The sequence below is a fragment of the Marmota flaviventris genome, chromosome 1 (genome assembly GCF_047511675.1).
Source record: "Marmota flaviventris isolate mMarFla1 chromosome 1, mMarFla1.hap1, whole genome shotgun sequence".
Classification (NCBI taxonomy): Eukaryota; Metazoa; Chordata; class Mammalia; order Rodentia; family Sciuridae; genus Marmota; species Marmota flaviventris.
Window position 1 is genome coordinate 197,135,377 of NC_092498.1, and position 22,839 is coordinate 197,158,215.

A 22,839-nucleotide genomic window follows, 5' to 3' on the forward strand; every position below is an offset into this window, starting at 1 on the left:
AGGAGGATAAGGAGTAGAAGTGAGGGGCCAATGGGGAGGGAGGAGGGAAGGGAAAGGGGATGTATGCACGTATGAACGTATCACAATGCATTTCAATTTTACATATAACTATAATACACCAACTAAAAAATAAATAAATGAAAGATCAATAGAGTGGAGGCAGAGGATCAGGGAAGAGAGTTGGGGAGGGAAAGTGGAAGTATTGGGAATTGAAATGGAGAAAACTATGTTATATGCATTTATGAATATGTCAAAATAAATCCCACTATTATATATAATCATAATGCACTAATTTAAAAAATTTTTTTAAAGAATTGCCTAATTTTTTTCTCCTCTATAGGTCTAATGACAGGATTGTGGCTCAGGCTTTTAGATCCAAAGACCTGGTGAAAATGCCAGAATCTAGGATTGCTTGTTCTCTTCCTCCTCACTACCAAGATGAAATCTTCAGTTCAAGGTCTACGTGAGCACACAACTGCGAATTTTGTCTCAACCTCAGAGCAAGAACAGAAAACGAGGACGTGGCCTTCTTGTCATTTACTGATGGCAAGGCATGGGGTGTGTGGACAGTGCATGGCCTAAGAGCAGGACAGTGGCTTTCAGCTCACACTTTTTTAGTGGGGGCGGGTACCGGGGATTGAACTCAGGGACACTCAACCACTGAGCCACATCCCCAGCCCTGTTTTGTGTTTTGTTTAGAGACAGGGTCTCACTGAATTGCTTAGCTCCTCACCATTGCTGAGTCTGGCTTTGAACTTGTGATTCTCCTGCCTTAGCCTCCAGAGCTGCTGGGTTTTCAGGCGTGAGCTACTGTACCTGGCCTCCAGCTCACATTTTGCTCTTACTAGTAGTGACAAGGCCTAGAGATTGTGTTTTCTATACTAAGAGCCTTGGTTTCTTTTTCTCTTAAATAAGGACAGTAGTCCTTACAGGTTTTTTTGTGAAAACCAAAGAAGGGCGTTAGGCTGTGAAGACTAACATTTGCTCTGTGAATACATGTGCTGGTTAAAGCAGCTCACCTGGAATCACGGAAACTGTTTTTAAAGCTCTAAGAACTCGGAACGTCCTCAGGCCAGAGATTCCTCGGAGATCTATTGCTGTACCAACATATCTGTAAGACAGAAGCCAGTCAGCATTTCTGCAAGGAGAGGGCCCTAGGAATTCATGCAACATAAGTAAGGATAACGTCCGATAGCGTGAACTTAGGAAAACTCAGGACAGAGACTTAGAACCTGGAGGCACTACCATCTGTAGACACAGGCACTGATTTAATCATCACATTCTCTTTTGGAAAAGACCATTTCAGAAGATGCACCATGATCTAGAGGCTCTGTGCACCATACAGATGATGAATATTCAAGCACGCAGCCTCGGCCAATCTATCTGCTCAGACATGGTTCCTCTGGAGATGCCTCCATGTTGGCTAGTTACCCAATATGGGCAGGATGAACTTTGCCTCATCATTATCAGGTCAGAGCTGAGGTCTTTGACTTGTTCCTGTGGATATGGAACTAACCTAAGTGACTTCAAAAGCAAAACTCAATGGCAAGAAAACCCCAAGCCAGATAAGGAAGCTGAAATGAGGTGAGGAAACATGTCCAGAGCGTGAGCCTGAACACACAGGGACAAACACAAATCAGTGTGGGCAAGTACTCACGCCAGGGTGATGACGCTAAAGTCCAGCCAGTTCCAAGGATCTCGCAGGTAAGTGAACTCATTTAGACAAAATCCCCTTGCCAGAATCTTGATCAAAGCTTCAAAGGTGTAAATGACCGTGAAGATGTACCTGGGGAGGAGGGTGGAAAGGGACATTAATGGGGCCGCGGAGAGAGCTCAGGTGGTTCCTTCTGGATCTGGGAGGGGAGATGAGCTGCTGTGGTTGTTCCAGGGCAGCAGGTGCAGAGAACATCACCAAGATGAGGAAGGGGAAGAAATTGAGGGAAGGAGACAAGACACAGAGTGAGGAATATCAAGAGTTGCACAAATGGGTGGGGTGGGGTGGAGTGGGGAGGGGCTTGTGTGGCTGAGATGCCAGTAGCCTCCGAAGGTAGACAAAGGGCAGTGAACAAGGATCCTCCTGTTCCAGGAGCCTTCCAGAGGCTGCTGTCTTATGGATCTAGAGGCTCCTTTTCCAACCTGTTGGTAGTGGAAGGAGTAGAAGAGGGATGAGGCTCTGCTACATCCCTCCTCCCCAGACTTCTCTACTTCCGACTCTCATTCCTTCTCCCACTTTGTCTGGTCTGCCTGGGTTCCTGGTCTAAGTGCTGTGAAAGAAAAAGGCATCTAAATCCACAAGTGTTTTCTCAGGAGGATAGATCCAAGCAGAGGAAGTTATCTCTAAACGGCCTCTTTATTTGACTGGGTGCCCTGTTGGGTTTGGATTTGAAGAGATGACTGTGGAGTTCATGTTGGGATTTAGGTTTCTCAAGTATTTGGAGTCCCTCCATCACCTGTGGCAGGTTCTCACATTCTAGCAAGCATCGGAGCCACCCAAAAGTCTTGCACATTTCTAGACTCTGTCTTGAGGGTGTCTGAATCTGATCCAGTAGGTCTGGGGTGGGACCCAAGAATGTAAATTTCCCAACACATTCCCAGCTGAGGTTAATGCACTGGCTCAGAGAACCACTCTTTGATAACCACTAACTCGAAGAATTTAGTTGCACACAAAAATTGCATATAATTCTGGATCTATTGAAAAAAACCTTTAAATTATAAATATATTCCTATTAAAAATAGGAAAGGTTTTGATTAGATATGGCAGATAGAACACATGTATTTACCTTCATCCCTCCTGAAACCCTTCTCAGATGACAGCTAAAGGATTGTTTAAAAAGGCATGAACCTACTAGGACAAACACGATGGAGAGTACAACCATAGTCTTCTCGAAACTAGAGAATAAACTGATGAGTTTATTCTGGCAGAGCAGACCTCAGAAAACTGATAACTAGCTACAAGTAGGATGCACCCGAGCAAGCCAAGCTCTCTATAGAACCTCCAACAGCCCAGGCCTTAGAGATGCTCAATGGCTCCAAGGGTGGGCTTTGGGACAAGAGGCAGGGGGAGCTGAGAGGACTGTTTGAAAGTCTCTACAAGAAGCAATAGGACTGTCTAGACCTCACTGTACCCTCCACTTGGTGATGAACGCTCTCCTCTGTTCCAGAGGGAGTGGATGTTCATTCTCAAGGGCTGAACAAGAGGAAGAGAGCCGCATGCTGAAACATGGTTATAAAGAAGAGTTTGTGTACTAAAAGGTTGACATCCCTCTTCTGCCCCTCATTAAGTTTCAGAAGGCAGTCAGGTTTATGACTCATGAAGATTATGCACTTTACCATTCTGGAAAGCAGCATGGAGATTTCTCAGAAAACTTGGAATGGAACCACTAATTTGACCCAGTTATCCCACTCCTTGGCATATACCCAAAGGACTTAAAATCAGCATACTGTAGTGATATGGCCACATCAATGTTTATAGCAGCGCAATTCACAATAGCTAAGCTATGGAACCAATCTAGATGCTCTTCAACAGATGAATGGATGAAGAAAATGTGGTGGTATATATACACAATGGAGTATTTCTCAGCCATAAAGAAGAATAGAATTATAGCATTTGCTGGTAAATGGATGGAACTAGAGATTACCATGCTAAGTGAAATAAGCCAATCCAAAAAAACCCAAAGGCTGAATGTTCTCTCTGATATGCAGATGCTAACACACAATAGTGGGGGGTGGATAGAATTTCATTGGATTAAAGGAGTCTGAAGGGAAGGGAGGGGGAGTGGGAATAGAAAAGACAGTAGAATGAATTGGACATAATTTTCCTGTGTTCATATACAAATACATGACCAGTGTAATTCCACATCATGTACAACCACACAGTTAAACCCTGTGTATGTATGATATGTCAAAAAAATTCTATTGTCATTCATAACAAATAAAAAACCAAAAAAGTTAAAAAACAAACAAAAAACAAGACAACAAAAAGAAAGATGCTGAACTCTGAGTAAGAACAGCCAGGCAAGGAGAGTCAAGAATTTCCTGTTGAAAACATTTATATTCAGTGTACAAAAATTCAAATACATCTTACATCTTATAATCCAAATGTTTCACCCAAAATGAAATAAAAGACTATAAGCAAACCTATATTTGTTTACTTGCTAGTTCACTGTACCTGAAATATCGAATAAAAAGAAGAGAAAACCCAGAGTCCTCCAAATGGCTCTCAGAATGCTTTTCTACATCTTGTCTGTGTGTGACACCTTCTCTGTGACTTTGATTAGGCGGGGACTGATCAGGGTGGTGTTTTGTAGCTCCAAATAACTCTTGAATTCCAGTTCTATTCAGCCTCCACTTGTTCTCTTGACTTCTGATATGTTTTCTCAGGGGGAAAATACAAGATATTTTCACAAATTGCTGATAGCTAAAAAAAAAAAAATACTAGAGTCTGAGAAGGGCTGTCTTTGAACAGTCGACATGTCTGCTGCTCTCTAGAAGGGGTTTGCAGGAGGGCAGTCTGATGGGCTAGGCAAGTGGGGACTAGTGAAGGCCTGGCCCTCCAAAGCCTCTTCAAGGGGCATCAGGAATCTGAGGGACACTTCTGACACTCAAACCCAAAGCAACCAAAGTGGGGGAGAGGGAAGACAGTAGAAAAAAATTTAGAGAGAATGAAAGTTTTTAGAGAATTAGGAGGTGAAATTAACACTTAGTAAAACAAGATTAGAAGGCTATTTTTTTAAAAAAAAAACCTCTCAAGAATAAAACAAAAAATTGAAAACAAAAATATAACAGCAAAAGTAAAACATTAATAGAAGGACTGGAAATAAAGTTTGAGAAATCTCATCGAAAGCAGAACAAAAAGCAGAAATGGAGGAGGTGATAAAAAAGTAGGAAAATTAGAGGATCAGACTGGTAAGTACAATATCTCCCTCATAAGAGGTTGAAAAAGAAATAGAGAAAGAATAGATTGGAGAAAGGTATCAAAAAATAATTCAAGAAACAATTTCCAAACTGACGGATCTAAGTCATAGACATACCCACCAACGTTCAGGAAAATCAGTGGAAAAAAAAGCCATATCTAGGCATAACATCATGAAGTTTCAGAGATTTGTGTTACAAACAGAAATGCTCAAAACTTTTTTGAGAAAAGAAACAAAACAGGCCATGGAAAGGGTTAAGAATCAAACTATCATTGGATTTCTCAGAAGTAGCCTTGGATGTTAGAAGTCAATGAACAATGATTTCAAGATTTTGAAGAAAATAACTTCTACTACAGAATATCATCCCCATCCAAACTGTCAAAGATGAGGGTAGAAGAAACACAATTACAGACAGGCAAAGTCTCTGAAAATTGACTTCCCAGCTCCCTACCTATGAAAATTGCTAGAAGATGTGCTCCAACACCAACACCAAGAAAGTAAAGAGGCGGGGTGTGGGATGCAGGGGAGAGACAGAGGGAATCCAAGAGGATGGAAAAATCTCCAGGAAAGAATTTGGCATCAGATTCAGAGAACACGTAGGTCAGGATGAGGCAGGAGATGAAGCACCACAGAAATGATTTCCCCAAGAACAACTGAAACTGATGGATCATCGGATGGGTTCACATGGATTGAAGAAAGAATTAAAGCTCCGGAAAAGAGTTTTGAAACAAATGAGGGATAAAGATAATGAAAACTGAGCCAAGGAGGAAATGAAATCCTTATGAAGTCCAGAGAGAGCGAAAACTCTGTACAAAAAGGAAATGTAGTCAAATGACCCTGTATTACACAGCAATCCCATTGTGTAATCATATGGGTGGTCGGCCAATATGCATGTTATGTGATGACTTAATAAAAAAATTATGATATAATGGGAAGATGTGGATAAAGGAAATGAGTGTGTGCCTATGGTCCTGATTCCTATTTTTTCAATTGTAGGACGCTCAGAGGAAGTCACCTGAATGGAAAAAAAATAGTACTGTGAGCATATTATTGGAAATAGGGGAGACACCAGGAAAAAAAGAAGTGAAAAAGAAGGTGATTTCTTCTGGAAAGGTGGGATTAAGGGTAAGGAGTTGTAGAACATGAAATTGCTTGCTGTTTTTTGTTAGAATCCTCATAGAACTATGTGATCTTTAAAACCATGAACGTGCTTATCTTAAAGAAAAGTGGAAATCAAATTAAAAAGTGAATAATAGAAATGTATGTGTTTTATTGTTTTTTGTTTTGGCATTTCTAAGAGGAGAAAGTGTTTGAAACTGTTCATGAAGGAATCTATATCTGGCTACAAAGCCTCTTGAGCTGTCGCACAACCACAACGGTTGGTCCCCCCTCCCCCCGCCCCCACTTTTTATGTTTTCTAAATTAGAAAATCTTAACTCGGAATTATAGGTTGTTGGGAAGCATTGACGGATATTTCCGGCTTTTCAGATCAAACGCAGACCCAGAAATTATGGAGAGGGTTCTGTTGAAAGACTGTTTTCAGTGTTTCTCCAGAGGACGAGGGCCCCAGCTCAGTGCAGCTAAGAGCTGCCAGGTTGACGGTCTCTGGACACAAGGGCTAATAGGCGCGTGTACCTCTTTGGTGGCATTTGGCTCTGGATGCTCTTTCTTGATGTCCAGTTGCAGCATTTGGATGTAATTTTTAAGATGCCCAATATGTGTTTCCCTAAGTGTTTTTTTTTTTTTTTTTTTTTCTGGTGAATGAAAAATATCACTAGGTATTGGGAAAAAAGTCAAACTGCAATTCACACTGTAAGAAATCATGATGTTTAATCATTAGATATCCTGACATTTAGGCCCTGCAGTTAAAGATCCATACTATTCAAAATCCTGAATGGATCACTGAACTATACTGCTTGTATTCATTAAAAAAAGATCATTTAAAAAATTTCCTTCTGCAATTCTGAAACATGATGGAAGGTGTATTTTGTTTGCCAGACAGAGTTATTGTTGTGGTGGTGGTTGGGGGCGGGGGGCACAGCGTCTTGGCCTCACTTTTTGTCTCTGCCTAGTAGGTGGAGGTGACGTGCACTAAGTGGCCACAAGCAGTTTGTATTCACAGTTTCCACCGTGTCCCTCAACAGCAAATCAGGGTCTGGAGGCTGTTGGGAGTCACTGGCTCCAAAGACTAACTTCCCCATCTCCCAAGAAGAGCCCTCCAATGGTGAGCCCTGCTGGCTCACATGATCCTTACCCACCAATCAGAGCCCTGCTGGCTCACCTGATCCTTACCCACCAATCAGACTAGCCCTGCTGACTCACCTGATCCTACCCACCAATCAGACTAGCCCTGCTGACTCACATGATCCTTACCCACCAATCAGAGCCCTGCTGGCTCACCTGATCCTTACCCTCCAATCAAAAATCACCGATGCCAACTGTTAAACCACTCTTGGCTCTATAAATATGCAGAGCTGTTCCTCAATAAACGGCTTGACAAGCCTTGTTCATTCTTTCATTGGTGCCAAAACCCTGGAGGGGGAATGCCTGCTGCTCAAGGGCCCCCTCTCTCAAGCCTTGTTCGTTCTTTCAGAGGCAGTCTATGGACCCCAGCTGTTTTCCAGGAATAAGGTGTGTGCTGGCATCTGGAAGCAGCCTCTTGCCTTTGGATAGCATAAATTTTGCCTCTTTAACCATTTTTAAGTATACAATTCGGTGGTATTAAATGCAATTACAATGCTGTAGACTCTTCACTTTTTCATCTTCTCAAACAGAAATGTACCTATGAAACAACTCCTCATTCCCCACTCCTTGGGAACCTCTACTCTCTGTCCTTATAATTTCTCCTACTCTAGGTCCTTTATATAAACAGAATTGTGCATTTGTTCTCTTAGTTTGGCTTAGTTTACTTGGCATAATGTTTTTTTTTCAAGGGTTCATGTCGGGACATATTGGCATTCATTTTAAGGCTGAATAATAGTCCATCCTTTCTGTATAAACTACATGTTGTTTGTCCATTCATCTATTAATGAAAATTTGAGTTATTTCCACCTTTGGCTCTTATGAATAATACTGCTACATATACTGGTGTATAAGCCAACTTACCTTCTTTTGGTTTTTTTTTTTTTTTTGGTACCAGGGATTGAATGCAGGGCCACTTAACCACTGAGTCATGTCCCCAGCCTTTTTTATTTTTTATTTTGGGACAGGGTCTTGCTAAGTTGCTTAGGGCCTTGCTAAATTGCTGAGGTTGGCCTCAAACTTTTGATCCTCCTACTTTGGCTCCGGAGTCGCTGGGATTACAGGGATGTGCTACCCCACTCAGCAAAACCAACTTACTTTTTAAAGTATGTTTCATAGTTTAAAACTAATCTTTAATTAAAAAAAAAAAGAAAATCTCTTCTTTTAAAATCAGCTTCACAGTAAGTAGAACAAAGCGTCATTAAGCACTTCTCTCACATATAGATGGAACATATGCTGACAACTGATTAAGTCGGTTTTGTTCAATGATAAAGTAAAATGTCTTTGTTCACATACGTAACAGTCATTGATTTTAAATGCCAGTCACATTATAAGTAATACAGTGGTTCTGCTGAAAGAATTCTACCAATTGTTTTTCTTGCTTCCTTTCCAACCACAATATCCATCATTGATTTTGAAGCTGGTTTCCTGTCTTAGCAAGAGTGTGCTTGTTTTTGATATGAAGATGAACAGGTCACTCTATAGTTATGGTGTCTTTTCAACCTTTAACATTGAATCTGACAATTTTGTATAGGAAAAGCCTTAGAGATAGCCAATTGTTTAAAAAGTGGGGTTGATAAGTTTTATTGGAAAATAATATAGAAGTTTTGGTAGTTTAATATCACTATTTGATAAAAGTGATAAGAGATAATAAACTGGGTTCCAGGGCAAAACGATCCAATAAAATTCAGTGATGATTATTCATTGTCATGATTTATATTTTCTTGCATATTTTGTGAAGTTATTGACATCCATTCTCCACTTGTCTCGTGATGGATTGGTGCTTTATATTTATATATAACATAATTATAGACCCACCTCATTTACCAAAATAGATCAAATATACTGGCAAACTGCATCTGGCAGAAATATCAGCTGCATGAAAAACAGGTTAGCAGATCCATTAATGTAGACTTCCATATTAACAGATGAAAGACTTTCTGTGGATCTTAATAAATACAAAGATATCGATAAAAATCCAACACATATTTATAACAAAAATCTTAACAAACTATAAATGGAACGAACTGTCCACAACTTGTAATTATGAGAATTCATGGACACCATGACAATCAAGAAACCTTAGAAACACACTCTTTGAAAACCAGGAAGAAAAGAATCTGCTCATGATTACAACTTAGACTCAGCAGTGCACTGAAGGTCCTGGCCAATTTAATAAGACAAGAAAAATAAACAAGAGGCATAAAGACCATAGAGGAAAGAAACAAGTTCAACACTGCTTGCAGATGATATCGTTGTCCATATAATAAGTCTGAGAGCATCTATAGAGAAACATAACTTGTCAAGGATCTCAGCAAATTTGCTGGATGCAAAACCTGGACATATTTAATAATAAAAATAAATATTCAAAAGAGCAATCAAAATTGTAATGCATGTGGGGACAAGACATTATAAAAATCTCCTGGAGGAATATAAAAGAAGTCCTATAAAAATTAAGAGATATGACAGGCTGATGTGTGGGCAGGCTGTATATTGTAAATATGGTGATTCTTCTTGTGATGATAGATACATTTTCAACAGCATTATCAGAATACAGCTTGAAAATATGACCCTTAAATTGATATGTGCTATAGAAATGAGAAAAAAGAAACAAGATCATTTTCAATAAGACAAATAAGCAGGTGCACAAGCATCAACGCTCCATGTCTTATTATAAAGCATTAAATTTGTGTGATGCTGATGCAAGAAATGAGTAACGTATTCCTGGGAGAAAAGATTCAAGAGGGAGTGGGAATTTGGTATGTGACAGACTCGATAATAGGAATCACTTGGGAAATGATGGTCCATTAAAAATGAGGTTGGGATGATTTATATGGAGAATTATTGGAAACCTGTCTCATACAACACACATGCAAAAGTAAATTCTAGAAGGATGAAATATCTAAATGAGGAAAGAAAAATTATGACCTTTAGAAGAAAATACAGAATATCTTTATGGAATATTATATAACAGTGAAAATTAATCAATGAGGTCTACAATTGTCCATTTAGATAAATAACCAAAGCACAATATTGATTTTTTAAAAGCATCAGATAAAACATGCATACAATATGATAGCTTTCTCATAAATTTGAAAAGAAAAAAACTATACTTTATGTATGCAGTGCCAGGGACCTAATTCCCTGTTTGTCATTAGGCTCAGCTTCACGTTTGTTTGGTTTTCCCTCAAATGATAAAACACTTCTCTTTTCACTATGGTTTTCCCTGCAACCAAACTGCTGCAATTTGTCAGTTGTCTTTCCAGAGTCTCAGTATGGTTAGTGATGAGTGTCCTAAAACTATTAAAGTACCCTTTCCATGATTCTGTGTGAGTCCCAGGCATGAGAATAGTGGGAAAGTCCTACTCTACTCTCTGCTAACAATCTTTTGCTACCCTGCACCTTTCGCCTCCTCCTGAATATCAATCTGGCATATTCTTCTCTATTTTAGCCTTACTGGATCTCTTGCTACTTTGTGAGCACAAGAAGTGATTTAAAAATGGAATACTTATCTTCCTTCCTTCAAGCAAACAGATAGTCAGGGAGGTAGGGAGCTATGACTATCAGCAGGTAATAGTGCAAAGTTAGTGTTTCAGGGAGAGTTAATGAAAGAGAGGGAAGATAAATGCAGGGAACTACTTGGGTCCACAAGATTGTATCAAGAATGCAGAGATAGGATTTACTTCTGATTCTTCACTGGCTACAATTTATTTTTCCCTTAAAAATACACAGCATGATCCTTGGAGCTCCAGTCTATCCCGAGGATATTTATTTTCTTCTTCTGGACTCCCAGCAATGTATCAAACAACTAATGGTTGTTATCAGTTTGCATTTCAAAAGTAAAATCCACAAGGCCAAGGACACTCAGCATCACCAGATACTGTCATAGGAGTTTCCAGGACTAGCATCAGATAGGAAGATTTTTTATATTTTATGTTTTTTCAAAGTGTGTTTATAAGGGAAATTATGTCAATAATTCAGTTAACGCAAAATCTGATAAAGAATGGATTTAATAATCACTAGGAATGGATATTGATATAACTCTGGAAGACAATTGGACAATATCTCAAAAATTAAAGTGGTACATACCTCGGTCCAGGTAATTCCACTTCTAGAAATTTATTCCTTAAATTGACCCACATTATGTGTATAAAGATATGTGCATAAAGCTATTCATCAGAGAATTAACTATAATGGCAAAATATGAGGATTACATTGATTAGAATCAACATGAATGCCTATCAATAGGGTAATCATTAAGTAAATTTTCCTTCATCCATGCAAGTAAAAGCTATTTATCCAATTTCTGCAAAACTATCGCTACTGAGAGTTTAATTGACATTTCACTGAATCTATAGATTAATTTAGATACCATTAACATTTTAATAGTAGTGAGGCTTCTAATCCATTAACCTGAGATATCCTGAGTTTATTTAAGTGGTTCAAAATTTTTCTCAATAATATTTTATCATTTTTAAGTATAAAGGTTTTGGGCATTTTTTTTAAAAAAACAGCAGCTTTTGTATGTATTAATTCTCTTGTTTTGCTTTCCAATTTTTTCTCCTTTTGTAATTATTTTTTCTTTCTATTTTCTTCTCATTTATTTTATAATTTTTTGTCTAGTTTTATGTTAGGTATTTAAATATTTTTTCAACTTTTACTAATATAAATATGATATGATTAATGCTGTAAATTATCTCCTGAACATATTTTTACATTTTTAAGGTTCCAATTAAATTGGTTTTTAAAACATTTTGCTTCCCTAGAAATTCTATAGTTTAAATTTATAAATCTTTTATATAAGAGTTTATTAAGAGAAGATTTTAAAATTATCAAGTGAAAAGATTTCCCATTTTTTTCTGATTTTACTACTATTTTCTAATTGTATTCATTGTAATCAGATAATTTTTTATTATGTTAATTTATGTTATTTCTGGAACTTATTGAGGTTTTTGGGTGATTTACTATTTGGTAATTTGTATGGTCTTTTGAAAAGGAGACATAACCTCTATTTTCAGAGAATATAGTTTGCAATATAATAATCAGATATATCATATTTATAAAGCTTAAGTCATATTTTTCTTTATTTTTTTATTTACTTGATCTGGTATAGGCTGAAAGAAATTAACTAATCTTTCCTAGTCCTCAATGTTTGTGTCTATTAACACACTTTTTAAATTTATAAATAGTGTTGCCATGCTACTTGTTAAAAAGATATGAATTGCCAGGTGTGATGGCACATGCCTGTAATCCCAGCAGCTGGGGAGGCTGAGGCAGGAGCATTGCAAGTTCAAAGTCAGCCTCTGCAATGTCGAGGCGCTGAGCAACTCAGTGAGACTCTGTCTCTAAATAAAATACAGAACAGGGCTGAGGATGTGGCTCAGTGATCGAGTTCCCCTGATTTCAATTTCCGGTACAAAAAAAAAAAAGATGAATTACCATTATGAATAAACTTTAAAACATGTCATTTTTGTTATATTCAATGCTTTTTAGCCTAACTTCCGCTTTCTCTGATACAGATCATGACTTGCTTTCTTTGCCTTTGGGGGTATCTTTGTCAATTCTTTAGTCTTTTGTGTCACTCTGAAGAACATCTTTCTTAGGTAATACTATATGAATTTTTTGATTAAGTGAGTCAAATCCATTTATACTTGCTGACATGACAGATTTGCTTGTATTATGTATTTTATGGCCTTTAAAATACTTGATTACCTGATATGTTTTATTTGCTTTTATTTTTTTGTGTACAATTCTTCTGATGGTTAGAAGAGTTTGTAATTTTGCTGTAGTGTTTAGCTTTGTAAGTACAAACATCACCGTAAATATATCATCATAATTAAAACTATGTAATACATTACCCTTAAAATGCTATTTCCTGAAACAGTATCTCTTATTTACATTTGACAATTCTGTTTCCTCTTTGGTTTATCCATCCATTGCATTAAATAACAACTTCCTTAGGCTTACCCTTGTGCTGTTGAACATGACTTTCCCCCCACCTTCCTTGATTTATCAACCCTAAAGAAGATTTTTTTTAACTTCACTATTATAGAAACAGCAATAAGTGAACATATTCTCTGCTCCCACGTTCTTTTTTTCTTTCTGCTCCCATTTTTTTTTTTTTTTTTTTGCTATTTGTATCCTGTCACTGTTTCCAGTACCTCTGGAGCTTGCAGGGGGTAAAATGCCTGATCCTCATTTTTATTCCCCTCTGCAGGCGCCGTGGCTTACCAAGCCCTGATCAGCTAAGTGATTTACCATTCTCCCACCCACTCTTGGTCTCCCAAGATTGTTTTGACATCCTTTGTCCTCTGTGATTTCCATTCTCCTCTCTTTGTTCTTGTGTATTTATACTGCTCTTATTTCCATGCTGTCATTTTATTGGCATTTTGAGAGAGTGGGCTAAAATATATGCATGTTACCATCCACATTTAACCAGAATCCCCAGATAACTCCCAAATAACTCGTTTTGAGAAAAAAATGCTTTGTATGAAAAGTTCAAAAGAAGGATAAAAGTTTTACATGCTATGTGATTTTAGTGACATCCAATAGGATTTTATAATTTTGCAATTTCTCTCCTCAATTACTGTCTTCTGATGTGTATTTTTATTTATTCAATGCAATTATTTTTTAAAAATTGTTTTGTTTTTAAAACATTTTGTTAGAATATGTAACATGCATAATAAAAATGCACATGAGATGTAAACTTTTATGTTTTTATGTGGTTTTCAAATGAATGCTTGTGTATTAGTCAGCTCTGGATGCCATAACAAAACACTGTAGAACAGAAGAATTGAACAAAAGAAATTCTCTCTCAGTTCTGGGATTGGAAGTGTGAGATCAGAGTGCCAGGAGGATCCAGGGCTAACAAAAGTCCCCTTCCTAGCTTGTAGATGGCCATCTTCTCCCAGGCACTCACAGGGCTCTTACAGGAACACAGTTCTATAAGATAAGAGTTTCACCCTGGTGACCTCATTTGACCTCACTCATCACCTTAAATGCCATATGTCCAACACAGTAATGTGGGAGGTTAGAGTTTCAGTGTATGAATTTTCAGTTCATAGCAGCTTGTGTGACAACTACCTGCTTCACAAAATGGAACATTATAAGCACTCTGAAGCCTCTTCCCAATCTCTCTCTTCTGTCTTGGGGGTTTCTATTCTCCTAATTTGTAGTGCTTTCTCTTGCCTAATAATAATAATAATAATAATAATAATAATACTCCCCATAGCCTTTCCCATGCAGTAGCCTCTACCTTGGTATAACAGACAGGGCCAAGAAGCAGCTACATCTTGGAGTAGGCATCCCAAAGCCAGTATAAGGCTCACCCTTTCAGTCCCATCTCTGAAAGAAGTTGCATCCCTCTTGGGCACCTCCACTGCTATCTCAATTACCTCCTGTTATTGCCACCACCACCTATAGTTGCAGTAGCATCCATCCTGGGACATGGCAGGGTCTGGAAGCCCAACACCCAGGTGAGATACAGATAATCTGCACAGATTATGGGTAGAAACTGTAATACCTCAGATTGACACTCCAAGTAAGGAAATCACATAGACAACATGAAAAAACAAAGGAGGAAAGTGCCCCAAACAAACCAGGATATGATAATAACAGAACCGATGGTAGCACAGTTGATGAAATGTCAGAGAAAGGGTTCAGAATGTTCATAATTAAAATGAACTGTTAATTAAAGAATGACCTAAATGAGAAAATACAGGCAAAAATTGATCATTCTAACAAAGAGATAGGAGAGCAAATATAGGCAACCATTGATCACACCAACAAAGAGATAAGGGAGAAAAGATAGGTAGCAAAAGATTACTTCAAGAAAGCAATAGAGAGTCTGAAAAAAGAACAATCAGAAATCCTTGAAATGAAGGATACAATAAACCAAATAAAAAACTCAATATAAAGCATCATCAACAGACAGAACATAAGATAATGAAGACAAGGTATACAATCTGGAAAATAAAGTTGACCACACAGTGAAGATAGTAAGGAACCATGATCAGAACATCCAATAATTATGGGATAACATCAAAAGACCAAATCTAAGAGTTATTGGGATAGAGGAAGGCACAGAGTTTCATCCAAAGGAATGCACAATCTCTTTAATGAGATAATATCAGAGAATTTCCTAAACATGAAGAATGAATTGGAAAATCAAATACAAGAAGCTTACAGGACACCAAATGTACAAAATTACAACAGATCTACACCAAGGCACATTATAATGAAAATGCCTAGCATACAGAATAAGGATAGAATCTTAAAGGCTGCAAGAGAGAGGAATCAGATCACAAAAAGAGGGAGACCAATTTGGATCTCAGCAGATTTTTCAACCCACACCTCCAAACCGGGAGATCCTGGAATAGCATATACCAAGCTCTAAAAGAAAATGGATGCCAGCCAAGAATTTTATATCCAGAAAAATTAATCTATAGATTTGATGATGAAATAAAAACCTTCCATGATAAACAAAAGTTTTAAAGAATTTACAAATAGAAAGCCTGCACTACAGAACATCCTTGGCAAAATATTCCATGAAGAGGAATTCAAAAACAACAATGAAAATCAGCAAAGGGAGGAATTACACTAAAGGAAAAACTAATCAAAGGAGAAACAAAGTCAAATTAAATACCAAAAATAAACAAAGTGGCTGGGAATACAAATAATGTCTCAATAATAACCCTGAATGTTAATGGCCTAAACTCACCAATGAAAAGACATAGACTGGCAAGATTGTATTTTAAAAATTATATAATAATATGCTGTCTCCAAGAGACTCATCTCATAGGAAAAGACATCCACAGACTGAAGGTGAAAGGTTGGGAAAAATCATACCACTCTCATTGACTGTGGAAACAAGCAGGAGTTTCCAGCCTCATATCAAATAAAGTAGATTTCAAGCCAAAATTAATCAAAAGGGATAAAGAAGGATATTTCATACTGCTTAAGGGAACCATTCACCAACAAGACATAACAATAATAAATGTATATGCCCGAGTGTCTATATTCATCAAACTCAGGTTCAAGAGTCAAATAGATCACAACACAATAATTCTGGGTGACTTTAACACACCTCTTTCACCCCTGGATAGATCTTCCAAATAAAATCTGAACAAAGAAACTATAGAACTCAATAATATAATCAATAACTTAGACTTAACTGACATATATAGAATATTTAATTCTTCAATAAGCAAATACATTTTCTTCTCAGCAGCACATGGATCCTTTTATAAAATAATAGATCATACATTATGGCCCAAAGCAACTCTTAGCAAATATAAAAAAGTATAGATACTACCCTGAATTCTACCAGATCATGATAGAATGAAATTAGAACTCAATGATAAAATTTAAAAAAAAAGCTACTCCAACACCTGGAGACTAAATAATATGCTACTGAATGAACAATGGGTTGCAAAAGACATCAAGGAGGAGATTAAAAAATTCTTAGAGGTGAATAAGAACACAGATAAATGTATCAAAATCTCTGGGACGCTGTGAAGGCAGTACTAAGAGGACAGTTCATTGCATGCAGTTCATTCCTTAAAAGAAGGAAAAAAATCAACAAATAAATGACTTAACATTACATCTCAAAACCCTAGAAAAAAACACAAATCAACACCAAAAGTAGTAGAAGACCTACAGAAGGCTAAAGAAAGAAATTACAAAAGACCGTAGAAGATGGAAAGATCTACCTTGTTCTTGGATAGGCAGAATTAATATTGTCAACATGACCATACTACCAAAAGCACTATACAGATTTAATGCAATTCCAGTCAAAATATCAATGACATTCCTCATAGAAATAGAAAAAGCAGACATGAAATTCATCTGGAAAAACAAGAGACCCAGAGTAACTAAAGCAATCCTCAGCAAAAAGAGTGAAGCAGGCAGCATCACTATACCAGACTATACTACAGAGCAATAGTAACAAAAGCAGTATGGTATTGGTACCAAAATAGACTTGTAGACCAATAGTACAGAATAGAGAACACAGAGACTAACCCACATAAATACAATTATCTCATTCTAGACAAAGGCACTAAAAATGTACATTGAAAAAAAGATAGTCTCTTCAACAAATGGTGCTGGGAAAACTGGAAATTCATATGCAACACAATGAAATTAAATCCCTATCTCTCACCATGCACAAAACTCAACTCAAAGTGGATCAAGGACCTAGCAATTAAACCAGAGACACTGCATCTATTAGATGAAAAAGGAGGCCCAAATCTCCATTATGTCAGATAGGCCCCGACTTCCTTAACAAGACTCCTATAGTGCAAAAATAGGAGTCAAGAATCAGTAAATGGAATGGATTCAAATTAAAAGGCTTCTTCTCAGCAAAAGAAACAATCAGTGAGTTGAATAGACAGCCTACATTTTTGGAGCAAATTTTTACCATACACACATCAGATGGTGCACTATCCTCTAGGATATATAAGGAACTCAAAAATCTTAACACCAAAAAAGCAAATAACCTAATCAATAAATGGGCCAAGGAGCTGAACAGACACTTCTCAGAAGAAGATATACAATCAATCAACAAATATGTGAAAAAAGTTCAACATCTCTAGCAATTAGAGAAATACAAATCAAAACTACTCTAAGATATCATCTCACTCCAGTCAGAACGGCAGCTATCAAGAATATAAACAACAATAAGTGTTGACGAGGATGTGGGGGAAAAGGTACACTCATACATTGCGGGAGGGACTGCAAATTGGTGCAGCCAATATGGAAAGCTTTATGGAGATTCCTTGGAAAACGGGAATGGAACCACCATTTGACCCAGCTATCCCACTCCTTGGTCTATACCCAAAGGAGTACTTTAGTAACACAGCCACATCAATGTTTATAGGAGCATACTTCACAATAGCTAAACTGTGGAAGCAACCTAGATGCCCTTCAGTAGATGAATGGATAAAGAAAATGTGGTATATATACACAATGGAATATTATTCAGCATTAAAAGAGAATAAAATCATGACATTTGCAGGTAAATGGATGGAGTTGGAGAACATAATGCTAAGTGAAGTTAGCCAATCCCCAAAACCAAATGCCGAATATTTTCTCTGATTTAAGGATGCTGATTCATATGTGCTGGTGGGAGCAGGGGAGGATTAGATGAACTCTAGATAGGGCAAAGAGGAAAAGGGGATGGAGGGGAAGGGAGGGGGTATGGGGGTAAGAAAGACTGGAATGTGATGGACATCATTACCCTAAGTACATGTATGAAGACATGAATGGTGTGATTCTACTTTGTGTACAACCAGAGATATGAAAAATTGTGCTCTATGTGTGTAATATCATTTGTAATGCTTTCTGTTGTCATATATAAATTAAAATTTTAAAAATGAAGAAAAAAAGAATACACCAGAAAAAAAAGTTGTCCTCTGATGAACAGAAAGGCTTAATTTTAGTATATTGAAATGTACTGGTCTTTTCCTTCTATGGTTAGTGTTCTGCGTCATATGTGATAAAACTTACCCTTCTTATGTGAATACATGACCAGTGTAACTCCACATCATGTACAACCACATGAATGGGAATTTATACTCCAAGTATATAGAATATGTCAAAATACACTCTACTCTCATGTATATCTAAAAAGATCTTAAAAAAAACCTTTTCCTATCCTGAGGTCATATTCTTTAATTTTTTTCCTTCTAAAAGCTTTACATCTTGGTGTTATGCAAAGAAAGTTAGGTGTCAGTTCTCCTAGAATTAACTCTTGTGTGTGCTCTGAAGTTGGATGTTCAATGTCATTATTCTTCTGGGATTCCTGATTATCCTGCATCATTTACTGAAGATTATCCTTTTCCTGCTGTTCTGTGGTGTCACCTTGATCACAAATCAGATGCCTATTCATTGGTCTGTTTATGGTCTGACTGATCTTAACACCAGTGACATACTACTCCATTATTACAGCTTTAGGATATCTTCACACCCAGTAGAGTGAGTTCTCCTGCCTTGATTTTCTTCCTCAAAAGTGTCTCGGTTATGATTTGCTCTGTGCATTTTCATACAAATTTAGTCACTTTGTCAAGTAATGCAATAAAAGCCTGATGGAATTTCTCTTGGGAATCATATTCAGCTGACTAGTCATTTGGGGAGTTTTTCCAATATTGAGAGACTTTGAGTCCAACAACATAACATCATCTCCCCCATTTATTGGATTTTATTTAATTTTACTTAATAGATTTTATAATTTTATGTGTAGAAATCTGACTCATACTTTGATAATCCTATTCCTAGGTACTTGATATTTTTAAATACCAATGTAAGTGGTATTTTAAAATTTTCTAGTCTGTTGTTAGATGTGTAATTGATTTATGTATAATTAATTCAGATTCAGCTATTATGCTGTACTACTAATTTTAATAGTTTGTAGATCATGTTGGATATGTTGCATACATAATATGATACTAAATCACCACACTTTGGTACTTTTCTTATTCTTGAACCCTTTATTTCTTTTCCTTGCCTTTGTATACTCCTTTACAAAGTTGGAGAGGTGAAAATAGACATCTTTTTGTTGTTGTTGTTGATCTGAAAGGGAAAGACTCCCTGATCATAATTATGTATGGTGCTGGCTACCTTTTGAAGAAGGAGCACCCTCTCTCAGACCAAGGTGATTCCATTCTATTCCAACTTTTTCTAAGAGTTTTTAAAACATAACTGGAAATGGAACTTTATCAAATGGTTTTTCAGCATCAATCAAGGTGACCACAAGATCTTTTCTCTGTTAATCTATAAATAGAAATAGAATACATTCTCTATTGTGGGGTGCATTACTGCTACGGTTGGCAAAAAAAAAAAGAAAAAGAAAAGAACGAAGGAAAGAAAGAAAGAAAGAAAGAAAGAAAGAAAGAAAGAAAGAAAGACCCAAACAAACAAACAAGCTGGGGAAAAAAAGAAAGCTTTGCAGTTCAATTCACAATAGCTAAGCTATGGAACCAACCTAGGTGCCCTTCAACAGATGAACGGATAAAGAAAATGTGGTACATATATACAATAGACTATTACTCAGCCATAAAGAAGAATGAAACTTTGGCACTTGCCAGTAAATGGATGGAACTGGAGACTATCATGCTAAATGAAATAAGCCAATCCCCCCCAAACCAAAGGCTGAATGTTCTCTCTGATGTGTGGATGCTAACACACAATAAGGGGGAGAGAATAAAAGTTCACTGGATTAGATAAAGGGAAATGAAAGGAAGGGAGGGAGGATGGGAATAGAAAAGACCGTGGAATGAATTGGACATAACTTTCCTGTGTTCCTATATGAATACAAGACCAGTGAAACTCCACTTCATGTACAACTGCAAGAATGGGATCCTAATTAGGAGAAGTTTTACTCCATGTATGTAGAGTATGTCCAAATATACTCTACTACTATCATGTATGTCTAAAGAGAACAAATAAAAAATATTTTAAAAAAAGCTTTGCAGAGATCCTGTTGTTATACCTGAAGGAACATAAGGTACAAACTGAGGTAGGGGCTTCTGTCCCAGATGTGGTGGTGCAGGTGTTTGGGGAAAGGACTCCTTTTGAAACTACAGAGGCTTTGCCTGCTAACCCATGGAGACAGAATAAGCTCAGGAATATTAAGGCCAATTTGAAGGATGTGAGTCATGACAACCTAAACATCTACATTCATGAGTTATTTTGTGAATATCTTCCCCCCTCCATTTGTTTTTAACTTTGTTATAACTTTACTCCTGCCTCTCTTTCAGAGTAGGTCCTCCCTCAACTTCATTCACGTGCACACCTAGCAATGAGTGTGTGTTGGCAGGGCGTGGAGAGGACTCTTCTGCCCAGGGCACCCTGTCCAATGAATTCAGACCCTCTGGGCAACAGGATTTTAAAATCTCTTTCTGGGAAATTTCAATGTGCAACTAAGGTTGAGAGCCACGAATCTATACCTTTTTGAAATTGAAGATTATATGTGAAACACAGTCTGTTTCACAAAGAAGAAGTCTAATCATTACAAAGTCAAATAGATAACAGAATTTAGCATTACCCAACGGAGCCATGACAGGACAAATGAAAGGAAAAAGCCACCAAGAAAAAAAAATTTAAAAAAAGCAAGAGGACAAAGAGAGAAAACAGCACAATGATTATAGTCAATCTACTCACTCGATTTTCTCTGGAAGATCGGTTCGGGTCATGCACACACAATTGACCACAATGGTGACAGTAATAAATACAGTGAACCACCTGAGAGGCCAATGTTAAGGAAGAGCTGAACGTCACCTTGTCTCCTTGATGTCATCTAGGATCATCTTGATGCTGAATGATCAAGTTCATAACTCTTAGCTAATATTAGCATCATGGTCTTGTCGTATAATAACCACTGGTATTTACTGAATACCTCACCTGGGCTGAAAACCCTGCCCACTGACTTCTAACAGCACACAACAATCTATGGCTGGATATTATTATTGATATTTTTGATCAGAGCAAACTGGTCTCAAAGCTTAAATAAATTTTCTGAGATCTTGCAGCCAGTTAACCATGGTGTGGAGATGTGGGCTCAGCTCTGTCTATAACAGACCCTTTAGAAAAAAAAGAGAAGAAAATAGAGTCCCTTTTCCAAAATGTCCTTCTGCCCTGAGGCTTTCATTTCACCAGACAAGGTGACCTGAAATTCCAACCAGCAAAAGTCTCTTTTATTCTTTTTTTTTTTTTTTTGGTGGGGGGTTAGGGGATTACCAGGGACTCAGGGGTACTTAACCACTGAGTCACATCCCCAGCCTTATTTTGTATTTTTTTTAATTTAGAGATAAGGTCTCACTGAGTTGCTTAGCATTTCACTTTTGCTGAGGCTGGCTTTGAACTTACAATCCTCCTATCTCAGCCTCCCAAGCTACTGGGATTAAAGGTGTGTGCTACCTCACCCACCTAAAAGTCTCTTTTATTCTAAAAGCCAAAGAGAAGTTAGGAAGTTGGAGATAAGTGGAAGGGTACCAGCCTTTATGGGATTGTTTTAGTCAGATCATTTTCCTAATGTAGCTGAGTTCAGTCTTATTGAGGAAACAGACTTCTAAGTAGGGATGGAGGAGTCAGGCACCAGGAAGGGACCTACTCACTTGGGAAGAAAATCCTGAATAGAATTAGCTATGCATTGCCACAGAGGTAAATGCCAGGAGCAGGGAATAGGCAAAGGTATTCTGGAAGTGGAAGGAGACTTTGAAAGGAAGGTGAGTGGAAGAGGGTAAACGTGGAAGAAAGTGTGGCTGGGAGGATCCAAAGACAACTTTCTCCCATTTGGACATTTCCTCAGAGCTAGATGGCCTCCTAACAAGATTTCCTACAGGAAAGCAAAGACAGGAGAGAGAGAGAGAGAGAGAGAGAGAGAGAGAGAGAGAGAGAGAGAGAGAGAGAATTACTCATCTTTCATCATTTCAATTTGAGCAGAAATATTTAAATTGGCTTTAGTTTTCTGTAAGTGCCTTTAGTGACCCTTGTTTTATGGTTACTTAGGAACACATCTATTTTGAACAGGGAAATTCTATTAATTAAACCACATTTTCTTGCTGACTTACAATTAAATTAAGAAATATGTCCACAGAGGGGGAAACGTTAACCCGGGTTTAAATTAAAATCATATCTCTACTTCTACAAAACCTTTAAAATGTTATATATTTTGTGCATAAGATTACAA

General features: G+C 37.4%; 1 protein-coding gene across 2 annotated transcripts in view; it reads right to left on the reverse strand.

Moving 5' to 3' along the window:
• Positions 1 to 22,839, reverse strand: part of Scn10a (sodium voltage-gated channel alpha subunit 10) — a 92,246-nt gene that overhangs the window by 65,728 nt on the left and 3,679 nt on the right. For both annotated transcript variants that reach the window (XM_027932320.2, XM_027932318.2), the window contains exons 3-5: positions 21,312 to 21,392; positions 1,658 to 1,786; positions 1,020 to 1,111 (exon numbers count right to left, since the gene is read on the reverse strand). In XM_027932320.2, the coding sequence (XP_027788121.2) occupies positions 1,020 to 1,111; positions 1,658 to 1,786; positions 21,312 to 21,392 (302 nt within the window). The remainder of the gene's footprint in view (positions 1 to 1,019; positions 1,112 to 1,657; positions 1,787 to 21,311; positions 21,393 to 22,839) is intronic.